This window comes from Aspergillus foveolatus (genome assembly GCF_047715535.1).
Source record: "Aspergillus foveolatus strain CBS 279.81 unplaced genomic scaffold BDW70scaffold_1, whole genome shotgun sequence".
In the NCBI taxonomy this organism is placed as follows: Eukaryota; Fungi; Ascomycota; class Eurotiomycetes; order Eurotiales; family Aspergillaceae; genus Aspergillus; species Aspergillus foveolatus.
The window spans coordinates 1031091-1053775 of record NW_027396065.1 but is presented as its reverse complement, the minus strand read 5'-3'; the positions used below and the strand labels follow the sequence as shown (position 1 = coordinate 1053775).

Below are 22685 nucleotides of genomic sequence, written 5' to 3'. Positions count from 1 at the left end.
CGAGGAGATAAATGTACACAAGCAGAAGGAGCCACCGGGCGACGCAGTTATTGAATTGGTAGGCACAGTAGTCATCACAAAATCAAGCGAGAAATGCCAAATAGTCAAAGGCCGAGTTTCCGCTCTTGAAGATTTTGTCTATCCTTCGTCGCCTGTCCCATACGACCTCAGAATTCGACTTCCGCTTGATGTACAGAATGCGATGTTGTGGGATGAACTCCTCGTCCGTTGAATCTCTCTTCCACGAGTTGAGACTCGCCTCCAGCCGGCCCTCGAATCGATCCTCGTAGCCGATAACAAAGTCGGTGCTATTATAGCTCTCGTCCCATATAAGACGATTCAGTATATCTACAGTAATGTCAGGCCAGATTTTTGAAGATGGAATGAAGTTAATTACCGGCGGCTGGTCGGAGCCTGTTCTCTGCTGTTTGCGAGGATTTTGGCTGAGGAGATTCTCCCATGCGAGCGTCATCATTTTGAGAGGGACTTCTCTTTGTAGAGTCTTCCTCTTCAATGGTCGGGACCGTCTCCATCTCAACTTTGTTTTCCGCCATATCTAGAGCAAGCGTGACTAATCAATTTAAATGTCAAATGATAGAGGTATCAAACTTCAAGAAATCAAAGCCAGTTTGAAACTGTAGGGGTATTTATGCCTCTCAATCTTGAGTGCATCATCCATCCTCACACGAATCCGACGGTCCTGCTTCCCCAAAGTCAGTCAAGCTTGAGGTGAACGGAGCTCACACTGAGTCAGTTGTCATGTAATTAAAAGACACTGCTCCTGAGTGAAGCTGTTCATCTTTATCCTGGAAATGCTAATTGGTAAGTGAGCTTAGCACAGCCCTATGGTGACTCAAAAGAGAGATCTAGTGAGTCACAAACAGATTGCCTTGCGAAATGAGGCCAGATTTCGCAAGGTTAGTCGATTTCTCGCCCCAATTCTTCCCATTATAGCCAAATCATTATGAACTATAGTCAATAGTTGAGACAAGTTCAGCAACTTGTGAGAGGTTTGGAAAATACGTAGGGAGAAAGCTATATCTCTCGACCAGGCCCGGTCTTGGCATTGCTTTCTCCTCGCGCAGACAAACTTTATCCCCACGCGACGCGCGCCCCAGACAAGGACTACATACGCAGCCTTCAACCACCAGCTAGGTGGTGAATCAGTTGACGCCTTGCTGAGACGATGGACGACCTTACTACATCCTTGCTCACAGAGCATTTTAGCTATACACCCTTGGTAAGTTCACTCCTAGTCGTCGTTCGTCTCGCCTGTCGCGAGGCTTGCTAGAACGTTCGCTAACACAGCTACAGTCGCTTATAGATGACATTATCAACTCTATCAACAACCTGATCTATCAGGCCATATCCAGCCTGGAGTCTGGTCTACTGTCGACCCCTGCGGAACGATTGGGATTCGCCCATGCTAACAACGGCTCGACGATCCCGGACACCGATGAGGACGGAAATGTTGTTTACCCGGAAGCGCAGTTAGAGATCGAGAATGGATTGCATCAGTTGGAAACCCTGCTCGAAGCGACGGTCGATAAGGCATTTGACAAGTTTGAGATTTTCGTGCTGCGCAATATTTTCAGAGTGCCTGAGGATCTGATGGGGTGGATTAGGCTTAAACATTATGAGGTTCGTATGGGTGTTCTCTGCGAGGCGCAGTGCGTTAACTGGTATTCGCTCTAGAATATATCATTAGATCCCCCGCCCGACGCGCCGACAGTTGACACAATTCTCGCTCTACGGCAGAAGCTGCAAGAAACGAAGAAACTAAACCGAGCATTGAAGCAGGAGAGCGCGAGGAACGAAGTAATGATCGCGCAGCTTAAAGCGATCTTGTCAGCAACGCAAGCCTCGGATGCTGCAACCGACACGAAAGAAAGTGGAACAACTTCTCTTACGAAGAAAGATCTGGACTTGTCGTTCTTGACAACTAGTCCGGCTGCTCAGCAATCACGCGTTGGCGTCGCCACAGGATCGAACCAGCAGCACACACCGTTGACGACCAAAACTACATTCATTTTGTCACAGCTTCCTGCTCTGCAAGCGATGCTAAAAGAGCTCCGGCCTAAGCTGGCCGCTTTACCTAAATCGGGCCTGGCGAAAGACAAGGAACCCAAGTCAGATGAGAGAAGAGATTACATTGAAAGCAGAATCAGACTGCATCTTGAGCGGTCTGGCCAGCTTCCTGGTAATGATGGGAACCTAACTGTTGGCGGACGCAGAATGAACATCTCCGAAGCACAGGCACTCGAGGCCGTGACTAGTATGCTTACACAGGCGGATAGAAAGGAAGAGTAGAAGGGATACTTTTGCGGCCTATGGAATTCAGCCGAGAGCGCTCTATGCGGACCAAGTCAAGCTCCATGTCTCCTGATCCCTTCTGAATGGGACCACGTCCACTTTATCCGACTTGAGTATGTTTGTCACCTTCTCGCCTTTCTTTTCGAGGGTAATAAACTCCTTCTGCTCCTCCTCAAGGCCGTAGAAAGCGCGGCCGAACTTGCTCATGAAGCCCTCGATGATCTCGGGGGTGATATCTTCTTCCTTCAGAACGCCGTTTTGGCACGCCTGCTCGAAGGCGTCAACCACGAGCTGGGTCGTGTACGGCTGGGTGAATACACCCGCTGCGATCTTCTCTCCTCCTCTCTTGGAAGCTGCGGGGTGCGGTGCACTATCTGAGCCAAAGAAGAACTTGGAGTTGCCGGAGGCAGCGGCGCGCAGAAGAGCGTCTCGATCAGCAGGGGTTTTGGCGACAGGCTTGCAGAAGCAGAAAGGGTCTCCTGCCCAAGAGTCAATAATAATCGATAGGTGGTGAGCGGTAACTACAACACGGTCAGACAATATTGCACGTGGAACCCAGGAGGTACGATTTACTTGTTCCCGCAACAGTCGGCCCGCACTTCTTAACAGCTTCCACTGCCGCAGCGGTGGTGCAGTGCTCTAGAATAATACGGAGCTTGGGAAACTTCTCATGCAACTGCATGAGGGTAGGCAGGAAGCGCTCTTCGGCTGAGAGCACAGTCACATCACCCTGGGAGGGAACCTCCCCGTGCAAGTTCAGGATCATCCCCTGGCGCTCCATTTCGGCGAATACAGGGTAGAACTGCTCGTAGTCGACAACACCGGCAGAGGAGTTCGTTGTCACTCCAGCCGGGTAGCTCTTGACTCCTGTGATGCCGCGCTTCTTGGCGTCGATGATAGTTTCCGGCGTGATGGACTCGTGCAGGTACAGAGACATAAGGAAATTTACGTTTGGCTCAATCGCTTGCAAACGCTGTTTGTACTCGAGCGCGCGGTCGACTGTGGTGACTGGCGGTACGAGATTTGGCTATCATAGCATCAGATGTTATTTGGCGTTCTTATCAAATCAATGCAGTTGGCGCATCATTTCATCTCTTGCTCGTCCCCCAGTAAAGTTATCTCCTTACCATAACGAAGACTGTGTTGACACCACCTTGTCTGATGGTAGGGGTAACCAATTCCATCATGTCCCCATCGCGGAGGTGGACTATTTTCCCTCATCAGCTGACCATAGCAGTGCGATGGAGTGGATGTTTTATACGCACCGTGGAAGTCGGCCGATGCGGGGAGCTTGACCCCTTGCAACTTTGAAAGAGTCATTGTAGTATTCAGTGGCCGAACTGAGACTTGAGCTTGATGTAGGGGGTATAGCTTGTCTAAGAGCAATTATAATCACAGTTTGAAAGCTGCGTTTGCTTTTGCTCTGATTGCAGCTTCCCTCTCTTCAAATCAACCCCGCCAATTTTTTTTTCCATCGTGGGGTAGATCCGTAGATCCGTATATTGAATTTGATTGGTCAAGTCATGTGGCATTGGCATGCGTGCCAGTCAATTCGACCAACGCTACTCGAGCCCCTAAGGCAACGACAAGCTATCGGGAAGGCGCATTTGACTCGAGATTCGCTCCCGCCGAGAAGGCCGAAGATCCTGTACGTGAAGCATGTTTTTAGAGCGGCGTCTTACCGTTTCGAGGTTCCATGCTTCAACTCTTACTAAGCACATTTACGGAAAAGCAAGATCCTGCCAGTGTTTTGTTTCAGCTTCTAATTGGTCTAGTTAAGCAACTGTCTGCAGGTCTTGTATATAGATATTTTTACCTAGGCGTTCTTCTCCCTACATATCAAACGGCTTGGAATTACCGCAATGTAGATACCATTGTGAGGCTCTATGTTAGGCAACAAGTCTTAAGGATCTGGCCCCTGACGGATGGGCCGATACCCGTAGCTTCCCCTTAACATTCTGACAGCTCTTCTGCACGTTCTGACAACCCACCGCACTCTGAGTAAGGGGGTCATCCCAACATGGAACCCTCCAATTTTATAGACCCGAATCTGACCGAGCCGGATCTGCTGGTCCTAAAGACTCTTCTGCATGATGCCGAGATTCACGACAGCAGCGATAGTCTTCAGCCCGAAGAAAAAGGAAACGATCTCGCGGGAGCACGGAACAGAGGGAAATGTATGTCTACGCTCTACTCAGGGCCCGAGTACGCTCATACTGACAAGGTGGATAGCTACACAAAATGCGTCAAATCAGACACATTCCGACAAAGACACAATACTGAGACTCCAAGCTCTGAACAACACTCAAGCGGCCGAGTTCGAGCCCACCGTCTTTGTAACCTGGGACATGAAAGATCTCGCAAAGTTGCCTAGCATACTGAAAAGGCTTTTACAAGCCTACATTGCGACCGCGCGACAGATAGTTCGTGTCGAGACAGACGTTGTCATGCTCACACATCTTATCCTCTATTTCACTACGTCAGTCCCGAGCGCCCTCTACCTTTTCGGGCCTGGAAACTTCACCTGGGTCCACGGCATCCTGCACTGGATTATGCAGTCCTACTATGTAGGCACCTATACACTCATGATGCATCAGCACATCCACATGGGCGGGATCCTGAAAAAAAGCCTCTGGTGGTTGGACGGGTTGTTTCCGTACATCACGAACCCGTTGATGGGCCATACCTGGAACTCATATTACTACCATCATGTCAAGCACCACCATGTTGAAGGAAATGGGCCAGGTGATCTGTCGTCGACGATCCGGTACCAGCGCGACGAACTGATCGACTTTCTGCGCTATGTCGGCCGCTTTTTCTTCTTCATCTGGGCCGAGCTGCCGCTTTACTTCTGGCGCAAGGGAAAGTTCGGTATGGCGGCCAAGGCTGCGTTCTGGGAACTAGGAAACTACCTCGTTGTGGCCCTGCTCTGGCATTATGTCAATTGGAGAGCGACGTTATGTGTCTTCGTCTTGCCGCTTCTGCAGCTGCGTGTGGGATTGATGGTGGGCAATTGGGGACAACACGCCTTTGTCGACGAGGTCGATCCGAATTCGGACTTTCGGTCGAGTATTACTCTAATTGATGTACCTGTACGCCATCTCCCCCTCTTTTCCCCCTCCGCGCGCTGGTTTCCTCCCGTCATGTGATTATACTAATATAGCTTGCCGCAGAGCAACCGCTTCTGTTACAATGACGGCTATCACACGTCTCACCACCTTAACCCCCGCCGACACTGGCGCGATCACCCGGTTTCCCTCCTGCAGCAGAAAGAGCGCTATGCGGCAGAACACGCTCTCGTGTTCCGCAACATCGACTACATCATGATCACGATACGGTTGTTGCGCAAGGACTACGCGTATCTTGCGAAATGCCTAGTTCCAATTGGCGAGCAGGTGGGCATGAGTATGGACGAGAGGGCGGAGATGCTCAGAAGAAAGACGAGGAGATTTAGCGAGAAAGATGTTAGAGCGAAGTTCTGATGGATGGAGACGCTAGCACAGGCCCTTCAGGGGCCCGGCTAGGCCTGTATTCGGAATTAATCCTGCATCATGTATCGGGATCGGGAATAGCAAAGGGGGCAAACGGTTGGACCCTGGGAAGGACGGAGTACGATGAAACTTCTTCACACGGGTAGTATATAGTCCTACCTACATAGAGTATATTGAACGAACTATAATTAATAGAACCCAAGAAAAGACTTTCGAAAAGGGCTGACATTCCTTCACAGCATGGGCTAGCGACTAGCCAATATACTTCCCCCTGTAGCCGCCGACACCCCTAGCGGCACTCTAACAACCAAGCCCAACCCAATATACTCTTCGTGAACGAGAAAGAAGAAATGATCCGTGCAACGTGCACTACTGCAGCCAAGAATGTATTCCTTACAGCCGACTGCTTATTCGTCAACTCCAAGTCCTCCATCCAGATCTAAGCGCCCGGGGTACAGATTTAGAAACACTGTATTCAGCGGGTCGTGAGTAGTGATGCCCCTGCATCCTTCTGTTCTGCAGAGGGATCCTCCATAAACCAATGACTTGGTTTCTTCTCGGTCCTTGCGGAGAGAGGCGGCTACAGGGCTCTCGCGTGTGGCCATTCTGCACGAGATGTCTCCAGCTTGTGTTTGTTGAAGATTGAAGAATCAATATCTTGGAAACCCAGCTGAGGGGGCGAGCTGCTCAGGTGCCCTTCATGAAAAACTATATCTAGGCAGAGCCAGGATCCTTTCCATTGTCTTTGTTTCTTCCTCTCGTCCTTGATGGCCACTGGATAACATTCCATTCTTTCTCTCGCTCTCTTGTCTTCCTTCGTTCTTGAGGTCCTTGTCTTCTGGAAAGACTCTTTTAATTTTCATTTTCTCTTGCTGAGCCGTTGACCGGACTCCAGTCTGACCATCTCCGCTCATCACTGTTCGCTACAATGGCCTCCGCATCCTTGGCAGAATCATACCACGGGTCTTACCACGCATCCTGCGCATCCGACGAGGACGAGTCAAGCTTTCTCAAGAGAATCCGTCTCCTCCACTGGGTTCGACTCGGCGTTTCATCCCTTGCCCTGGGTATCGCAATCGCAATCATTGCCTGCGAGGCTGTGCCCTATCGTCACTATCGGGAGACATCCTCCTTCGAGAATATCGGACTCTACCTCTGGCCGTTAAACCTCGACATTCGCCCAACCATCGCCATCCTGACATGCGGATGCGTAGTTGCATTCCTGAGTCTACTTTTCATTGTCGTCGCTCTCTTACCATCTGTTCGTCCAAGATTTTGCCCCCCATTCATCTGAAAACACCTCCAGCTAACCTCCCAACAGCCACACTCGCACATCCGCCGCGCAAACCTCGCCGCAGTAGCAACATCATCCTCAGGCTTCGTCGCTACACTCGTCTCCCTAGTCTTCGCAATTTACCTGCCCGGCTCCTCGTACCCTAAAAACTTCGGCAACGTCGAGACTCTCCATTCCTGGACATGCAAGTGGAAGGCGTCCCACAACCTCCCGCTCGGTTTCTCCGATGGAAGCAGTGAAACGATCTCGCCGGCGCCAGTACACTTTGCTCGAGATTGCGGTGCTACTCATGCAGCTTTTATCATGCTTGGTATCCTTGTTGGAGTCGAGGTCCTCATGGGCGTTGCGGCAGGGGTGGGGACTTGGCTTGAGTTGAGCGTCGCGAGGCGGCGTGGGCAGGAACAGTACCAGCTTGAAAAGGTCGAGACGTCGTTTGGGCACAAGAGGTGATCGCCATCTAGGTTGCTGTTATCCGTGGTTGGTTATTATTGCAGGTGGTACGGACCTTTGGTTGATCCTGGAGATTGACAACGTCAGTGAGCATTCTGGCTGGTTGACGAGGGGGTGTTCTCCTCATTGTGGAAATGTGTGTATATACTCTTTGTCTCTAATAGTCTATGGTCTTCAACGTGGGCGCAGTAGTGTACGGAACATATCTATGAGTTACAATTCAACCCTAGGCTATGGTCGTGATAGGAAAGCAATTCGTCTGGGCCAAACAAACCCTCTTCTAGTTCTACACTTACTTATCCAAGATATGAGATTGTATTTCCTTAGTGGCTGGAAATACAATTCGGAAGGTTGCTTCTCTGCTTACAAAAAACAAGGTTGGCCGGCATTCATGTCCGAACAGCCACCTTTATAACCTCCTTTCTTGCATTTCCGTTTGTTATCCCTCTTTTCGTCTCTTCTAGTTATCACCTTCTTCTTTCCCGTCCCCTTTAGACAACAATTCTGCCATCGCCTGTAATATCCTATGAAGACGGGCTTCGATATTTCCTGGCCTCAGGTTCCGGAGCAGCACTTTGAACGGCGAAACACCTGGGATGATCCATACCGCCACTTGCTTTGACTGGCTCTCTAACTCGAGTACGAATACCATTTACCTTTCCCTCCATGACCTACCAACTAACATCTTTCTACAACAGAAACGATGTTGTAACCCAGGAAGCCCCCACAAACACCCACCCAGGCTGTAATGACAACGAAAGCCAACACCACACCAAGTCTGCCCGGGCTTCTATCCGCCGACGTGACAGTGACAACTAGGGAGAGATAGTACTATATATTCAGGGAACGGATAGCTTTATTTGGCATATTCTACGGTGCAGCACCGGGCCGAAGAGAAGAGACGCATGCATCTGCCCACCTCCCCTTTAGTATATCTAGTATGTCCTTATGATTTTAGCGGTTTTTTAGATAATCGTCTTCCTGCCGGTCCAGGTCGACGCCGAAGGTAATCTTCATTTCTGGAATGGTATTGTCCCAAGTAGTAGTAAATGCAGAAATGACCTTGCAGGGTATCTGGGTGCAGTCGTGCAGTCACTGGAACGGCGGTGGATAGTCAGTACTCGAGGGAGCATTTCTTCGGTCTCGTGTTGAGCTTAGCTTTGCATGCTCCTCGGCAGTGGTTGTGTTTTATTGGTGGTGGGAGTGGATATGTATGGATCTTCTGGAGTGACTTCAGTCAGTAATGGGGAGGTTCTGAGACCTTCCATACTAGTCTCTGTTCAGGTCTGTTTCTGGTCGAGGGGAGTGAGATGGAGAGTCGGGTGGGTGGCTTTTTTGTCGACTCCCTGTGAATGTGGTTGTTGTAATTGTGGTGGTCTGGGGTCTTTCAGCGACGAGCTCACACCTCACCGTGGTGCTGGAATCTAGTAGTCTAAACTTCTGGAGATGGACGAAGCTAAGATGAGCTCATTTAGAAATAGACACTTGACTAATTCCATAGGCCTATCTTTCTTGTTGGCATTTGCCCAGTTACTTCGCCTGCCTCGGCTTCCAAAATTCGGGACAGCAGCGTCTCGTAGCCGACTGGGTTCTATATATCCTGGGCAAATATAAAAAAGACTGTTGGTTATATGTCGCTTATGATCAATGCCGCAGACAAGGTCAAATATTTTATAGATGACAAGGGTATTGGGAAGATACCAACAAGGTAGTAAACAGAGACGGATAGTTAGTTATTTAATAAGCCTGAGCCCTTAGGCAGAAGAACAGAGTTATTGCCCGAATCTCAAGACATTTGTGCTAAGTTAAAGCTAAACTAGTGGTTTACTGGTTGCAGTAACATTTGCTTATATAAGCAGATTATCGAGCTCCGCCCGGCAGAGTACTTCGAGGAACAGACATGATTCACATCAAGCTCTCCCATTCATGACAGCCATATTCATAATGCCTCTCGATCCGGCAACGATAGCAGACGCGGACATGGAACTGGACGATGAGCAGTACGATTCCGCCGAGGACGAAGACTTCACCCTTGATCAAGCCGCCGAGGACGACGATGCGGAGCTATCGTCCTCTGACGATGAAACGACAACAGAGCCAGTGGCGAAGAAGAGGAAGGCGAAAGAGAAATCAGGAGATGTGACGCAGGTTGACGCGGAGTTGGACTCGGGAGACGAGGCGATGATCCATAAGGCAAAGGAAAAGAAGCTGAAGCAGAAGAAGCACGGGAAGAAGGGTTCTGACGATGAGGAGGATGTGGATGTGGATTTTGATGATGACGAGGGCGGGACTGGAGGATTTGTGAGGACGAGAGCGATGAAAATGCAGATGTATGTTTCTTTTGATTTTAGTTCTTTAATTATGCGATGGACTCGCTGACGATACGTAGGCAGGAAGAGCGCAAGCCACTCGCGAAAATCGAAGGTGCTACGATCGACGTCGATGAAATATGGGCTCAGATGAATGCGCCAGATTCAAAACTAGGCCTGGTGCCAATCCCAGACACTCAAAAACAAGACGAAACCCCGGCCTCTGACGCCGAAGTGCGCGACCAGGAGAATACGAATCCAACGGAGCCCAATGGACTGGCAGAAAAGGGATCTCAGCAACTATCTGAAATGGTTAAAATCAAGCGCACCTACAAGTTCGCGGGCGAGATGATCACAGAGGAAAAAATTGTCCCTCGCGACTCCGCCGAAGCAAAACTCTTCTTATCGGGTAATGGCGACGGCGAAGTCGTACCAGTTACTGAAGACGAAGTCGCAAATATGACTGGCAAAGGCAATGAAAACGCAAGCACAAACAACACCCTCCGTATCCGCCGTCCACTTCGTAAAATTTCCCGATTCGATCCGAACCCATCCGGCACGATCAAGAAGAGCTGGGGGAAGCAGTCGCTTACAGAAACTGGAGCTCGAGCTGGAGCCGGCCAGGAGAACGTCCGTGGGCCGAAAATCAACACCGTCGAAAAATCACGCTTGGACTGGGCTGCTTATGTTGACCAGGAGGGGATTATTGATGAACTCCGGATGCATAGTAAGGCTAAAGAGGGGTTTCTTGGTCGTATGGATTTCTTGAATCGCGTCGATGCGAAGAAGGAAGAAGAGAGGAGGAATGCGAGGTTGCGGGGTGTATAGTGAGCTCAATAGGTGGCTTATTCCTCACTATATCATTTTGACGCCTCATGCGACCATGCAATCAGATCTGATAAAGGCTGCACTATACATGACGTGGAATACGGCGCGTCCTTGAACGAGCTCGTCATAGGGTTAGCCTCGGGGCTTAACAAGCCTGACTCGACAATCAAGGGTACGAAAGCGGCTCCGCTCTCGCGGACATCTTATTCGCTGGCTGTGGGTTCTTCCTTGACGGGTTGCGCGAACCAGCCAAGACAAGCCTCTGACTCCATGAGCAACTTCAGTCTACTTTCGGACACGGGTCCAGAAGCACACAGTGCGCTATACCAGTATCCAATGAACAAGCGGCTCATCTAATGGGCAGTCAGAGATTGACATATTGCCTCTAAACAAACTGTTTATCTGGCCCGTTTACACCATTCGATTGATGAAAGCGGACTGAAATGGACGGCGTCATCGCCAGCCTCACATATAGCTAGGTTAGCTATAGTACAAATACTTCCAAAGAATCCTTCAAAAGGTATAAGCCTTTGCTTAGCTCCCTAGTAATATATGCACGAACAAGTCCGAGATAAAACGATAAGAGTGGCCAGTCACTAATCTGACTTAGGCAAGTACTTGATCCCCTCCTCAGGGCAGTTCGACTGGGTCACTAGAGTTGTCAACTGTTAGCATGAACCGGCCAACACATAAATCCACGAAGGACATCAAGGTAACTAACGCTTCTCAGCAGGGTCAAAATCCCCCGTTTTCAAGTTACCCCGGACATAGTAAAAGTACCACGCCTCGTTCAGATTGTCTCCGTCACAACCAACATACGGCGCAAAGCCATCGTGGATTTCCGAGAGGGCGGAGTGGATTTCGTCTAGCGTGTAAGTTGCACTAGAGGAGGGGGTGATGTTTGCGGCGGCGAGAGCTTTGTAGGTGTCCAGCGTCTTGAACAGGTCGACGGCTTTTTGGAGGTAGTCGACAACTTCCTCTTGCGGGGTGTAGTCGGTATAGCAGGTCGGTTCGATGGTGTTTATGCAAGTTCCTGATACAGGTTAGTACAAAGTTTTTTTTTTTTTCTTAGTAGAGTTAGTAGAGAAGTAAAGTAAATACCGTGCTTGTTCCACTCATGCTCCCAGAAAGACTCATCGTCTCCGCTGTAGTCCTTCCAGTACTCGTTCATGTACGAGAGGAGATCCGTTCTGTCGAATTCCTTGATGATGTCTGTGATGTTGGAGTACTCGCGTGACGAGTCGCAGAACTCCTCGTAGGTACCGTCGCAGTTATCTGGCCTGTGGCAACGCACTCATTATCAGCGAGGCTGGGAGAGATGAGAGGGTAAGTTTAATATGCGCACCAGAGGCCGTGAAGAGTCCAAGAATCCGTCGGACCGGTGGACGGATCATAGTCCCAAAATTGGGTGAGCAGGAGTGACCCCCCGGGGCTGTTAAAGCAGCAGGATGGCTCGACGCTGGAGCTTGAGCAGCTTAGGGGCGTGTCGTTGTCGCAGACCTCTGCGTCGGCGACGACGTTGGGGATAAGAAGCATGGCGGGCAGGGCGAGCATGCCTACGGAGGAAAGCTTAAAAGCCATTGTGTTGTTCTAGGGTGGGTTATTTGGGAGGGCTCGAGTTTGAGAAGCGAAACAGTCGAGATGTGGTACGTTTGGCCATATTATATAGTACCCGGGGCAGGCGGCCAAGAACGGAAGGACTATGAAAGTTCGGCCCATGTGCTGATAACAAGCTCCTGATTTGTTACAAGATCGTCAGGCCTCAGATCCATAATAGTTCCCAGGCTGCCGCTAAAAAGAGCAAAGACCAATGGGGCGTCAGTAGCGGGCTTAGCGGGGGAGTGCAGAGTATCAGAACGTTGCATCGGCTACACAGCCTGGTGTGATAGGAGAGGCGATCTCAGGCACGCGGTCCATGGAGAAATTGTGCCTGTCAGACTAGCTTGGAGATGGGCAAATCAGGTCGTCAAACAGGATCGCTGTTCGGCGGTATCCTATCGATCAATCATTTTGATGCAGAACAGGGAGTATGCGGGGAGGAGACTGAAGACTACCTCAAGGGTTCAGGCTCAGGTTGCGAAGATCTCGTCCATTTTGTTGCTTCAACCTAGAAGAGCCTTCGCTGTGAGTCATTCTAGAAGTCGATATCGGTTTTAAGTCCTCTCAAGAACTTAAGATGGACTCGGTCTTTTCTCTCATCTCTGCGCCAATTATCGAGCAATCTACACTATGGATAACACCAAGTTCCGCATCGTTTCCGCGCAGACAGCAGAGGATATCGCTACAGCAAGAAGCCTGTTTACAGCCTACGTTGCATGGCTAAATATCGACCTTGGCTTCCAAGACTTCCAGTCGGAATTGGACTCTCTGCCCGGAAAGTATGGCGCTCCTTATGGAGACCTTCTGCTCGCATATAGCACAGAAAACAAGCCGCTAGGATGTGTCGCCGTCCGTCCTCTTGACGATTCGAAGCAATTGTGCGAAATGAAGCGGTTGTACGTCTCTCCAGAAGCACGCGGTATGGGCCTAGGCAAGGCTCTGGTGACAGCGATTGTGCAACGAGCAAAGGACCTGGGATACAAAGAGATGAGGCTGGACACGCTCCCTTCGAGGATGCAAGGCGCAATCGTGTTATATACCAGGGTCGGCTTCGTCGAGACGCCTCCCTACTACGAGACACCAATGAACGAAACCATATTCCTCGCGCTCGACCTTACTCGATGAACAACAAGCAACCAAGGGCAATCATCGTCTCTTGACTCAGACTGTTGAGCTTGAACTTTTGTTTCGGAGCACCCATGGCAGTTTGTGCCTCGTGGCCGAAAAAGTGTCATCATAGTCAGAGAAAAATGATTTGCAGCGGAGCTTGCGCATAACCAAGCCCTGAATCGCTGGATGATCACGGTAGATGGGTTTGCTATAATGTCGAAACTACTAGGGCGTTGTTTTATAGTGCTGAAAGAAGTCGAGGAGGAAAAGTGAAATGAATTCCTCTGCCGCGGTGTGGGATTAAAAAGCCCCGAAGCTTAGTAATCGCTCTAGGCCGTAACGTTACTAGCTTCACACCATGTCAACAACCAAATTTTGCTCAGACTGATCACAATAAACGATGGAGATGCTTTGTTGAAGACTAAATCTAATAGATGACTTTTGACCTGGCGAGAAGATGCGGACTCATGATCTGTCGCCAGGATGACAGGCTAGAGCCCGCTGGCTGAAGCTGAATTGACCGAGAAATCTCGCCCAATCTCTATAGAATTTGGGATACTGTAGCCAAATTCACATACTCTCCTTGTGGCTAACCGAGACTTTCTGGGCTGTGATATTCCCTGAGCTAACTATTGGGCCAAGCAGAATGCACTTTATCTGTTCAAAGGAAACTCTGCTGAATAGTTGAGGATGTTACTGTTCATTCACTGGTGATGGGTCCGGATGTGGTCCGATTACCAAAGTTCTCCCTGGCAAACAGAATCGCGTGCGCTTGCATCTTAGAGTCTGGCTTCTCTTTGTTGTCTCTCTCTCCTCGTCCCCTCCAACAACATATGTCTTGCTGAAAACTTTTGGCATTGCGCCGCCAACCAGGAAGATGGAGGGCAACACCAAGGAGTCCGGCCGTTCTGAGCTGATCTCTAGGAAGGGTAAGTCTGAACCTCGTACTTTTCCCGAAGTCACTTTCAGGGTCACTAAAAAACTGTCAATTGTAGGCGACCTTGAGGTTGAAGTCCGACGTTCAATGGATGAGACGAGCGCTATGGAGCTATCGAGGCGCACAACTCATCCACAGCCCACAGAAGAAAGTTGTCTTGTTCAATTTGACGACGTTGATAACCTCAATCCGCAGAATTGGCCGCTCAAGAAGAAGTCGGTTAGCCACCTTCTGCTGCTCCAGCAACGAACTGACGGAAACCAGGCTCTATACCTTCGCACTCGTTAGCTTCGCTACCATGATTGTGTCGATGACAAGCAGCATATTTTCGACCTTGGTACCAACCGTTTCCAGCAAGTACGGAATATCTAGAGCGGTTGGGAATCTAGGGCTTTCGTTGTACGTACTTGGATTCGCTACCGGGCCTCTTATCTGGGCGCCGTTCTCCGAGCTCAAGGGACGCCGATTGCCCTTTGTGCTGAGTATGTTTGGCTTCACCGTGTTCTCTTTTGCGACAGCCGCTTCGAATGACCTACAATCTATTTTCATCAATCGTTTCTTCGCTGGCTTCTTTGGTGCTTCCCCGTTCACTCTTGCGGGCGCTGTCTGCAGCGACATGCTGAGCGCGCAAGCCTTCACAACTAGCATGGTTGGTTTTGGTATCACTGTCTTCTCTGGACCTCTCCTGGCTCCAACCATTGGCGGCTTTATAGTTATGGAGGAGCACCTTGGTTGGCGTTGGACACACTACCTCGCCGGTATTCTTGGGGTAGCTTCGTTCATTTTGGTTCTCTTTTTTCTAAACGAATCTTATCCCCCCGTCATACTAGTCTCGAAAGCAAGGTGTCTCCGCCAGGAAAGTAGGAACTGGTCCATCCACGCAGCACATGAAGAAATTGAACTAAATCTTCACTCAATCTTTCAGGATTACTTCGCCATACCGCTCAAGCTGCTCGCGCTCGACCCTATCATCCTGTGCATATGTGTCTTTGGTGCCTTCGTGTACGGTCTGCTCTACCTCTCCATCACAACATATCCAATTATCTTCCAACAAATCCACGGCATGAATCCCGGCGTTGGCGGTCTCCCGTTCATAGCAGTCATTGTGGGCCAAGTGTTCGCCGGGATTGTGATGTACGCCAGACAACGTTCGCTTAGCCGCTTGATTCAGGAAAACAACGGCGAGCTCGTTCCTGAATGGCTACTTCTGACGGCCATACCTGGTTCCGCGGCGTTCTCGACTGGTCTCTTCTGGCTCGGCTGGACGGGGTACCGAAGTGATATTCATTGGATCTGGCCTACATTGTCAGGAATACCCACAGGGTTCGGTCTTATCACTATGTTCCTCCCATCTGTGCAGTATGTTGTTCATGTCAGGAGAAACAGGGCTGCCTCTGCCATTGCAGCACATACGTTCCTCCGCTCGCTGGCTGGCTCCGGGTTTCCACTTTTTGCAACTTATATGGTACGTTATCTTACCCTTTACGAATATGGCATAGCGCTTATATTCTTTTTACAGTTCGAGTCACTTGGTGTTCAATGGGCATTGACACTCTTGGGCTCTATTGCAGGGGGCCTATTTTCTATGCCCGTTGTCCTCTACATTTATGGTGCTAGAATCAGGGCAAAAAGCGGACTGATACTCTGAACGAGTTGGTTTCGGAATTGCAGGAATGAGAGTCAAGGCAATCAATGAATTGAACATGAGAATTGGGTGTACGTATGATGTCAGGAAACTGGATTGGGGATATCTTTGATAATGACTATGACTGGGGAAACCATTGTCAAACATGAACATACCAATATGATCTAGCGTAGTTCCACAGCACGGTATCGTTATATCTGTTCTTGAGCCTGAGCCATAGGTGCCAAGCCAACAGATCTGGGGCCTTCTCAGCCTTGCGCAACTGCACTGCTAGTCTGCTACCCCTCTCCATGCTCAGCCCCAACCTTCGAAATCTGCGAATCTGTTCCCTCTCCGACTCAACAGACTTTCTATTCTTCCACTTCATCTATGCTGTCACACTCAGCATCTGTGGGCCATGGCCATCAGCACGAAGCTATCCCACGATGACTACACCGTCGCCTGGATCTGCGCATTGCCGCTGGAAATGGCAGCTGCAAAGGTCATGCTAGATGAGGTTCACGGCTCTCTCTCCCAACCCTCGACGGATCACAACAATTATACCCTCGGTCGACGGGCTGGCCACAATGTAGTGGTTGCTTGCCTTCCTTCTGGCGTCTACGGAACTACCTCTGCCGCAACGGTGCTATCTCAGATGCTCCCAACATTTCCCCGTCTGCGCTTCGGATTGATGGTCGGTATCGGCGGTGGAGTACCTCGTGAAGATACAGATATCCGCCTTGGTGACGTGGTTGTCAGCTTGCCGAGCGAAACCTCTGGCGGCGTAATCCAGTATGATTTCGGCAAGACTCTCCGTAATGGACGATTCCAGCGCATCGGAACCCTCAATAAACCTCCTCAGTTTCTTTTGACGGCAATTTCCCAAATGCGCAGCGATCATATGATTGGGAAGCGGCCCATTGCGAGGATCCTGTCTGATACATTCCGGGAGCACCAAGAGATGAAGGAGCAGTTCTCACGGCCAGATAGGGACTGGCTTTTTGAGCCAATGTACACTCATGAGGCTGGCCCGGATTGCTCACAATGTGATCAGACCAGATTAGTGAAGCGTGTGTTGCGGGAGAATCAGGACCCTTATCCTCACTACGGCTTGATTGCCTCTGGAAACCAAGTCATCAAGGACGCGGCGAGACGAGACGCGCTTTCCCAAGAGATGGACATTCTTTGCTTCGAGATGGAAGCCGCTGGACTTATGGACCAGTTTCCATGCTTGGTTATTCGAGGTATCTGCGACTACTGTGACTCGCACAAGAACAAACAATGGCAAGGTTATTCAGCTCTTGCTGCCGCCGCGTATGCGAAAGCTTTCCTCGAATTGATCCCTAAGCACGACGAAAAGCCCGAATTCCGACCAACCAAGAAGGAAGACGAACGTCACTGGATGGTTCCCTTTCACAAGAACCTGAGATTCGTTGGTCGGGAAGCGGAAATCGCCAAGATTGAGGAACTGATGAATTCACCACCGTCGAAAGTCGCGATCTGCGGACTCGGCGGAGTTGGAAAGACACAGATAGCACTCGAGACTGCCTACCGCATGCGCGAAAGGGAATTTAATTCCATTTTTTGGGTCCCGTGCACGAGCCATGAGAGCGTTGAGCAGGCGTATATGAGCATAGCACAGAAGCTAGGAATCCACGGAGTGAAGGCAACAGAAGCAAAGAGCAAAGTGAAAGCCTACCTGAGTCAGGAAGAAGCAGGAAAGTGGCTATTGATTTTTGACAACGCTGATAGCTTGGATATGTGGTCTCGCAGCACTGTAGTCGGATCAACACCGCTGACCGACTATCTGCCCCGGCATGAACAAGGCCATATCCTATTCACTACGCGGAATAGAAAGGTAGCGGTGCTATTGGCTTCCGCTAATGTGATCCATGTCTCCGAACCAGATCCACAGGCGGCGGTACAAATCCTGGAGAAGTCACTGATTGACAAAACCCTCCTCAACGACGGTGGTGAAGCAGTGGCACTTGAACTTCTTGAGCAGCTAGCTTTTCTTCCTTTGGCGATCAACCAGGCAGCAGCATACATCAATGAGAACAGCATCGACTTCTCTGATTATATCGAGCTCTTGCAAGACCAGGAATCGAAAGTGATTGAGTTGTTAAGTGAAGACTTCGGGGATGACTGGAGGTATAATGAGATACAGAACCCGGTGGCTACAACGTGGTTGATTTCATTTCAGCAAGTTCGACAGCTAAATCAGCTAGCAGCTGACTATCTGCTATTCATGGCTTGCATTAATCCTCGCGACATCGCGAAATCCCTACTCCCCGAGACCGTTTCGAAGAAGAAATCCACCGATGCAGTTGGTCTTCTGAAGGCCTTTTCCTTCATCAACGAACAAGGTGGCAGGCTAAGTCTCCATCGATTGGTCCACCTTTCGACTAGAAACTGGCTAAGAACACAGTCCCGCTTTCGTCAGCAGTTATCCAAAACGGCCCTTCGCTTTGAAGAGGTCTTCCCAACTCATACTTATACCAATCGAGCGATTTGGCGGGAATATCTGCCACACGTTCTCTCACTAATCAGTGAAGTAGGCTTTCCGAAGGAGGAATACCTAAGTTTGGTCCGGAGAGTTGGCTGGTGTCTGAATGCAGACGGACGATTTAATGAAGCAGCTCTCTTATTTGAGGACATCTTAGAGATACAGAGGTCTCTACACGGTGAAACTGATATCGAAACTACGGTATGCGCTATGGGAAATCTAGCACTTGTATATTGCTATCAAGGACGGTGGACGGAAGCAGAGAAGCTACAGACTCCAGTGTTAGAGATTCGCAAAGAGAAGCTGGGGCCTGATCATTCGATGACTCTGGAAACTATGAACAACATGGCCCTGGCCTACGAAGGGCTTGGAAAGTACAAAGAAGCTGAAGAGATTTGGGCGCAGCTGTTGGAAACTGACAAACGAATGCAGGGCCCAGAGCATCAACTTACTATAAACAGCATGCACAACCTGACCAACACCTACACTGAGGTTGGGAGACTGACCGAAGCTGAAGAATTGGGGCTACAGGTGGTTGAGATCAGCAAGCGTGTGCTCGGGCCAGAACATCCAGATACATTAGGCAGTATCGCCCTCCTTTCTTCAATCTACAAAAAGCTTGGAAACCTGAACAAAGCAGAGGAGTTTGGAACGGCGGTGGTGGAGGCCAGCAACCGCGTTCTTGGGCCTGAACACCCTGACACTTTAATCCGCATGCATAATCTAGCGTGGAACTATGTCGATCTTGAAAAGCTCAGCGAGGCAGAAGAACTCCAATGGCGGTTGGTGGAGAATAGCAATCGTGTCCTGGGACCCGAACATCCTGATACTTTGAACAGAGTGTCCTACCTTGCCGAAATCTATTCCAGACTTGGGAAATGGGACGAGGTAAAAAAGATTGAAGAGCGTGCACTCGCTCAATACAGAAAAGCATACGGGCGAGAGCATCCCAAAACCCTTGCCAGCATGGAAGGCCTTGCCAGAGCATACCGAAATCTGGAGCAATGGAAAGAAGCCGAAGCATTAGTGGCGCAGTTACTGGAAATTCACAAGAGGGTGTCAGGACCGGAAGATCCAGAAACGCTAGGTACTTCGGGAAAACTTGCTCAAGTATATCAGAAGTTAGACAAATGGGAGGAAGCCGAAGCAATACAAGTGCCGTTATTAGAGACTTACAGGATGGTGTCAGGACTCGAAGATAAAGGAACCATGAATTGCATGCACAACCTCGCTCGCACCTGGAAGCACCTGGGACGCCTTGATGAATCCATTGCTCTGTTCGAAGAATGCATTAATCTCAGCAATAATGTCCTAGGGCCTGAGCACCGGAGTACACAAACCACATTGGATTGTCTCCTGAGAACGAGAGAGCAAAGGGGAGATGATGACTTACTTTTAGGAAGTAAAGAGTGATCAAGCAGTATAATCATTGTATATATTGATACCCACATCTACTTTTCTTGTCAGTCACTGAACAACGCGTACCCCTATATTGGGTAGAATGCCCCCAGTAACGGCATCAAAAGTAAGCCAGTCCTGACCAAGGTGTCTGATCGGTGAGGTCTATTGAGCACATGCGGTCTTCGCAAATGGAAAGATTGTGCTTGTTTGACTCTTGGGGGGAAAAACCATACGAGGCCTAGGCTGCCACTGCGGGCTCTACTAGGCACAAGGTAGCAGCACAAGCACCGATACACATATACTAATAACCGCAACCTCGTCTTTGTATTAGTACATCTAGTAGTGGCATCCCCAAGCCCTAACCACAACCTCACAAGCCCTCATGAATTCTCTGACCAAACACGTTGAAGATACGCTTGCAAAGTCGCACATTGGTGCTCAAATTCCATGCTCCGGACTAGGGATTTGAGTGCTAGGAAAGATGTGATCGTGTCATGGGCCTCGCTCTTGAGAGTACTTTAGTGGGATATAACGTGTCCTGGCGGAGAAGAGAGACAATCAAGCAGAATTCATTCTCTTGTCTTAGCGATAGGTCGGATATCGAGGTCGGAGTTAGCCTAAGACCTTATACAAACTAATCAACGTTTCCAAACCAGACAGAACTCTCTCTGACACGGAATTCAATTGCTATATAGGTCTCGAAGCGGCGTTTTCGTTCTGGTCTGGAGCTCAATATGTAAATGGCCTGGTTCTGGCGCGTAGCCCTAACCCTCTCTTTAAACCGGCTTCGTAAATCAGAGTCAAACCCAACTCGACTAATTCTGTTCAAGCTGGAAGAGTATCTGTACTTAGTATCTGTATTGATGTCAAATATTGCACTATGCCGCAATAATATATACTGGGCTCCTGTAGGCTTGATTCTGTTGCCCATCCGCCAGCCGGGTAAGAAAGTTAGGTAAGAAAGTTAGGGCTAAGCCTACCGAGCAGTAATCTATGGATAATATATATACCTAGCTTGCCTCGAAGTAGCCAGACAATATAAATGAATATCAGAGAGTCGCATTTACCAGCCTCCTATCCGGGCTTGAGAGGCCATTTAGTCGTGAGTTTCCACCTGCTCCGTTTCTTCTGGCAACAGAGCACTATTCCGGTCTCATGAGCTTAGATGTCTTTCCAAGAGTTGCTTTACAATAATATTTTCTTCAGCTGAGAAAAAAAGAAGTCTCAAAATTCAAGGCAATGGTCAAACTGGCCCTACAGCGATACCAAAGTCATCTCTCCCGATCTCATCGCAACCATGCCCAATCACTCAGAAATCGTCTTTGATTTTAAAAAAATTATTTGATATATATCAACTCTGCTAGCTCCCTTGATGTAGCTTTGTAATTATTATAGCGATCGAAACTCGGGATGCGTCACTCAAAATACCTCACATCGCTCTATACATACAACCAAGTCTCGTAGCAGTCTCACAACCAAGAGCCACATCTGCTGAGGGAGCCAGTCCGCTTCCTACCCCGAATGGTTCCGTTCTTCGATGACAAGCATCTCGTAATATTTAAGCCGCGTTTACGGCCACTGCTTTGCAGTGGTACCCTGCCCTCTACGGAACAATAGCCCCTAAGTCCCTTCACGATCCAAACAATAGCCCTCAGGTTACACCCATAGCGTACCAGCATTCCAAGAAGGTGACTGTGGAAAGGTCGAATACGACCTCCGAGGTCGTATCTCTCCATTCCCCGGTAGTAACTCCGGATTCAATTCAAGTAAGTCACATCACATCACAATACGGTCGATCTCTACCCAGCATTTTCGCGTGCCGTAATCGGTACCACACAACCCAGTACCCCAATAGTTTGGAGTCGAAGCACATTGAAGGCCCTACCTACCTGCTTATCTGGTGAGAAGCCATGACTCTTCATGCGCGGAGACAAGAACGTATCCTAAGCACAGACATACCGTCCTACCTTATCTCATGTCTGATTGGTGGGTGTCGTGCCCAAGTGCCAGTCCAGGCATAAGCACTGCCCAAGAAGCGCCTTGAATAGCACAATACCCATACCTCAGCCAACCCTAGTTAGTGCTATCCTGGACTAGACTCGAAGCAGTCCAGGGAAGCCTTGAATTCCAGAAGCCAGGAACGCAGCAGATCCGCCCAGCATCTTCCCCCCATTTCCCGGCATCCGTTCTGCTGCTGCAGCGCTTAGGTGGCGCATGATGACCGAATGGAAAATGCTACGTCGTTTTATCACCGGCTCGATATACTCGCGCATTCTTGTCCATCGCCATACCATAACGAAATCGGTTTCTCACGAGAAGCGCACAGGCATCTGACCTGGCCTACTGGAGGGGGGAAGTCGAACTTGGCTCGAGCAGCGCTCAGGACAGCACTCCAAACCGCAATTCTACTAAGCTGATACATCTTCCGATAGTCACTGAATAGCGCTAGCCGACCAACCTTGAGGTTCCTGTCAAGGTGACTGCCTCATCCGATCGACGCTCACCAAGGCTCAGTTAAGGTTCGGCAAATGCGACGCATCACAACCAGAGCAAGTCGACGAGGAAGGACCAAGAAATCACCCAGCGGTGGCTTTTTATCTACCTAGTTCTAAAGAGGCTAACACGTAGAACATGTCTAGCTAGCTATTATTATCCCGCTTTGTGGGGTTGACATATCGATAGATCAACTAGAAAATCAGAAATTTTAAACCAAGTCACTGTCAATTGTACAGTACAGAATCCCGACTCCCCCACTCCGTTGTTGCGCAGCTGCCCGTTTTGATGCAATTAGATTATTGTTTCGACCTTGTAAATAGCCATCGG

At 49.5% G+C, this 22685-nt stretch overlaps 10 protein-coding genes across 10 annotated transcripts; 7 read left to right on the top strand and 3 right to left on the bottom strand.

The window, feature by feature from the left end:
• Positions 1-82: 82 nt before the first annotated feature.
• On the bottom strand, positions 83-554 carry BDW70DRAFT_155154 (DUF504 domain-containing protein; the record flags this gene model as incomplete). The annotated part of the gene is made up of 2 exons (XM_073739995.1): positions 83-348; positions 398-554. 2 exons carry the CDS (start codon positions 552-554, stop codon positions 83-85), a joined length of 423 nt encoding a protein of 140 aa, XP_073601296.1.
• Positions 555-981: 427 nt separating this feature from the next.
• BDW70DRAFT_4468 (MIND complex subunit MTW1) lies at positions 982-2414 on the top strand. The gene is made up of 3 exons (XM_073744027.1): positions 982-1240; positions 1315-1641; positions 1696-2414. Exons 1-3 carry the CDS (start codon positions 1187-1189, stop codon positions 2308-2310), a joined length of 996 nt encoding a protein of 331 aa, XP_073601295.1. The 5' UTR covers positions 982-1186; the 3' UTR covers positions 2311-2414.
• On the bottom strand, positions 2353-3633 carry BDW70DRAFT_155152 (dihydroorotase; the record flags this gene model as incomplete). The annotated part of the gene is made up of 4 exons (XM_073739994.1): positions 2353-2834; positions 2887-3340; positions 3441-3520; positions 3579-3633. 4 exons carry the CDS (start codon positions 3631-3633, stop codon positions 2353-2355), a joined length of 1071 nt encoding a protein of 356 aa, XP_073601294.1.
• A 509-nt stretch (positions 3634-4142) lies between these two features.
• On the top strand, positions 4143-5978 carry BDW70DRAFT_126076 (fatty acid desaturase). The gene is made up of 3 exons (XM_073735023.1): positions 4143-4490; positions 4546-5405; positions 5487-5978. The coding sequence occupies exons 1-3, from the start codon at positions 4334-4336 to the stop codon at positions 5793-5795; spliced, it is 1326 nt and encodes a 441-aa protein (XP_073601293.1). The 5' UTR covers positions 4143-4333; the 3' UTR covers positions 5796-5978.
• Positions 5979-6546: 568 nt separating this feature from the next.
• BDW70DRAFT_4461 (uncharacterized protein) lies at positions 6547-7822 on the top strand. Its single transcript, XM_073744025.1, has 2 exons — positions 6547-7065; positions 7126-7822. The coding sequence occupies exons 1-2, from the start codon at positions 6733-6735 to the stop codon at positions 7546-7548; spliced, it is 756 nt and encodes a 251-aa protein (XP_073601292.1). The 5' UTR covers positions 6547-6732; the 3' UTR covers positions 7549-7822.
• Positions 7823-9492: 1670 nt separating this feature from the next.
• Positions 9493-10685, top strand: swc5 (putative Swr1p complex component (Swc5); the record flags this gene model as incomplete). Its single annotated transcript, XM_073739993.1, has 2 exons — positions 9493-9878; positions 9938-10685. 2 exons carry the CDS (start codon positions 9493-9495, stop codon positions 10683-10685), a joined length of 1134 nt encoding a protein of 377 aa, XP_073601291.1.
• Positions 10686-11281: 596 nt separating this feature from the next.
• Positions 11282-12266, bottom strand: BDW70DRAFT_155148 (T2 family ribonuclease; the record flags this gene model as incomplete). The annotated part of the gene is made up of 4 exons (XM_073739992.1): positions 11282-11337; positions 11407-11718; positions 11787-11965; positions 12031-12266. 4 exons carry the CDS (start codon positions 12264-12266, stop codon positions 11282-11284), a joined length of 783 nt encoding a protein of 260 aa, XP_073601290.1.
• A 476-nt stretch (positions 12267-12742) lies between these two features.
• BDW70DRAFT_126073 (GNAT family N-acetyltransferase) lies at positions 12743-13629 on the top strand. Its single transcript, XM_073735022.1, has one exon. It carries the CDS (start codon positions 12915-12917, stop codon positions 13407-13409), a length of 495 nt encoding a protein of 164 aa, XP_073601289.1. The 5' UTR covers positions 12743-12914; the 3' UTR covers positions 13410-13629.
• A 642-nt stretch (positions 13630-14271) lies between these two features.
• On the top strand, positions 14272-15979 carry BDW70DRAFT_155146 (MFS transporter; the record flags this gene model as incomplete). Its single annotated transcript, XM_073739991.1, has 4 exons — positions 14272-14323; positions 14390-14546; positions 14596-15796; positions 15851-15979. The coding sequence occupies 4 exons, from the start codon at positions 14272-14274 to the stop codon at positions 15977-15979; spliced, it is 1539 nt and encodes a 512-aa protein (XP_073601288.1).
• Positions 15980-16373: 394 nt separating this feature from the next.
• BDW70DRAFT_165606 (uncharacterized protein) lies at positions 16374-19975 on the top strand (the record flags this gene model as incomplete). The annotated part of the gene is made up of 5 exons (XM_073741784.1): positions 16374-16709; positions 16749-16816; positions 16850-17813; positions 17895-19791; positions 19929-19975. 5 exons carry the CDS (start codon positions 16374-16376, stop codon positions 19973-19975), a joined length of 3312 nt encoding a protein of 1103 aa, XP_073601287.1.
• Positions 19976-22685: the final 2710 nt, after the last annotated feature.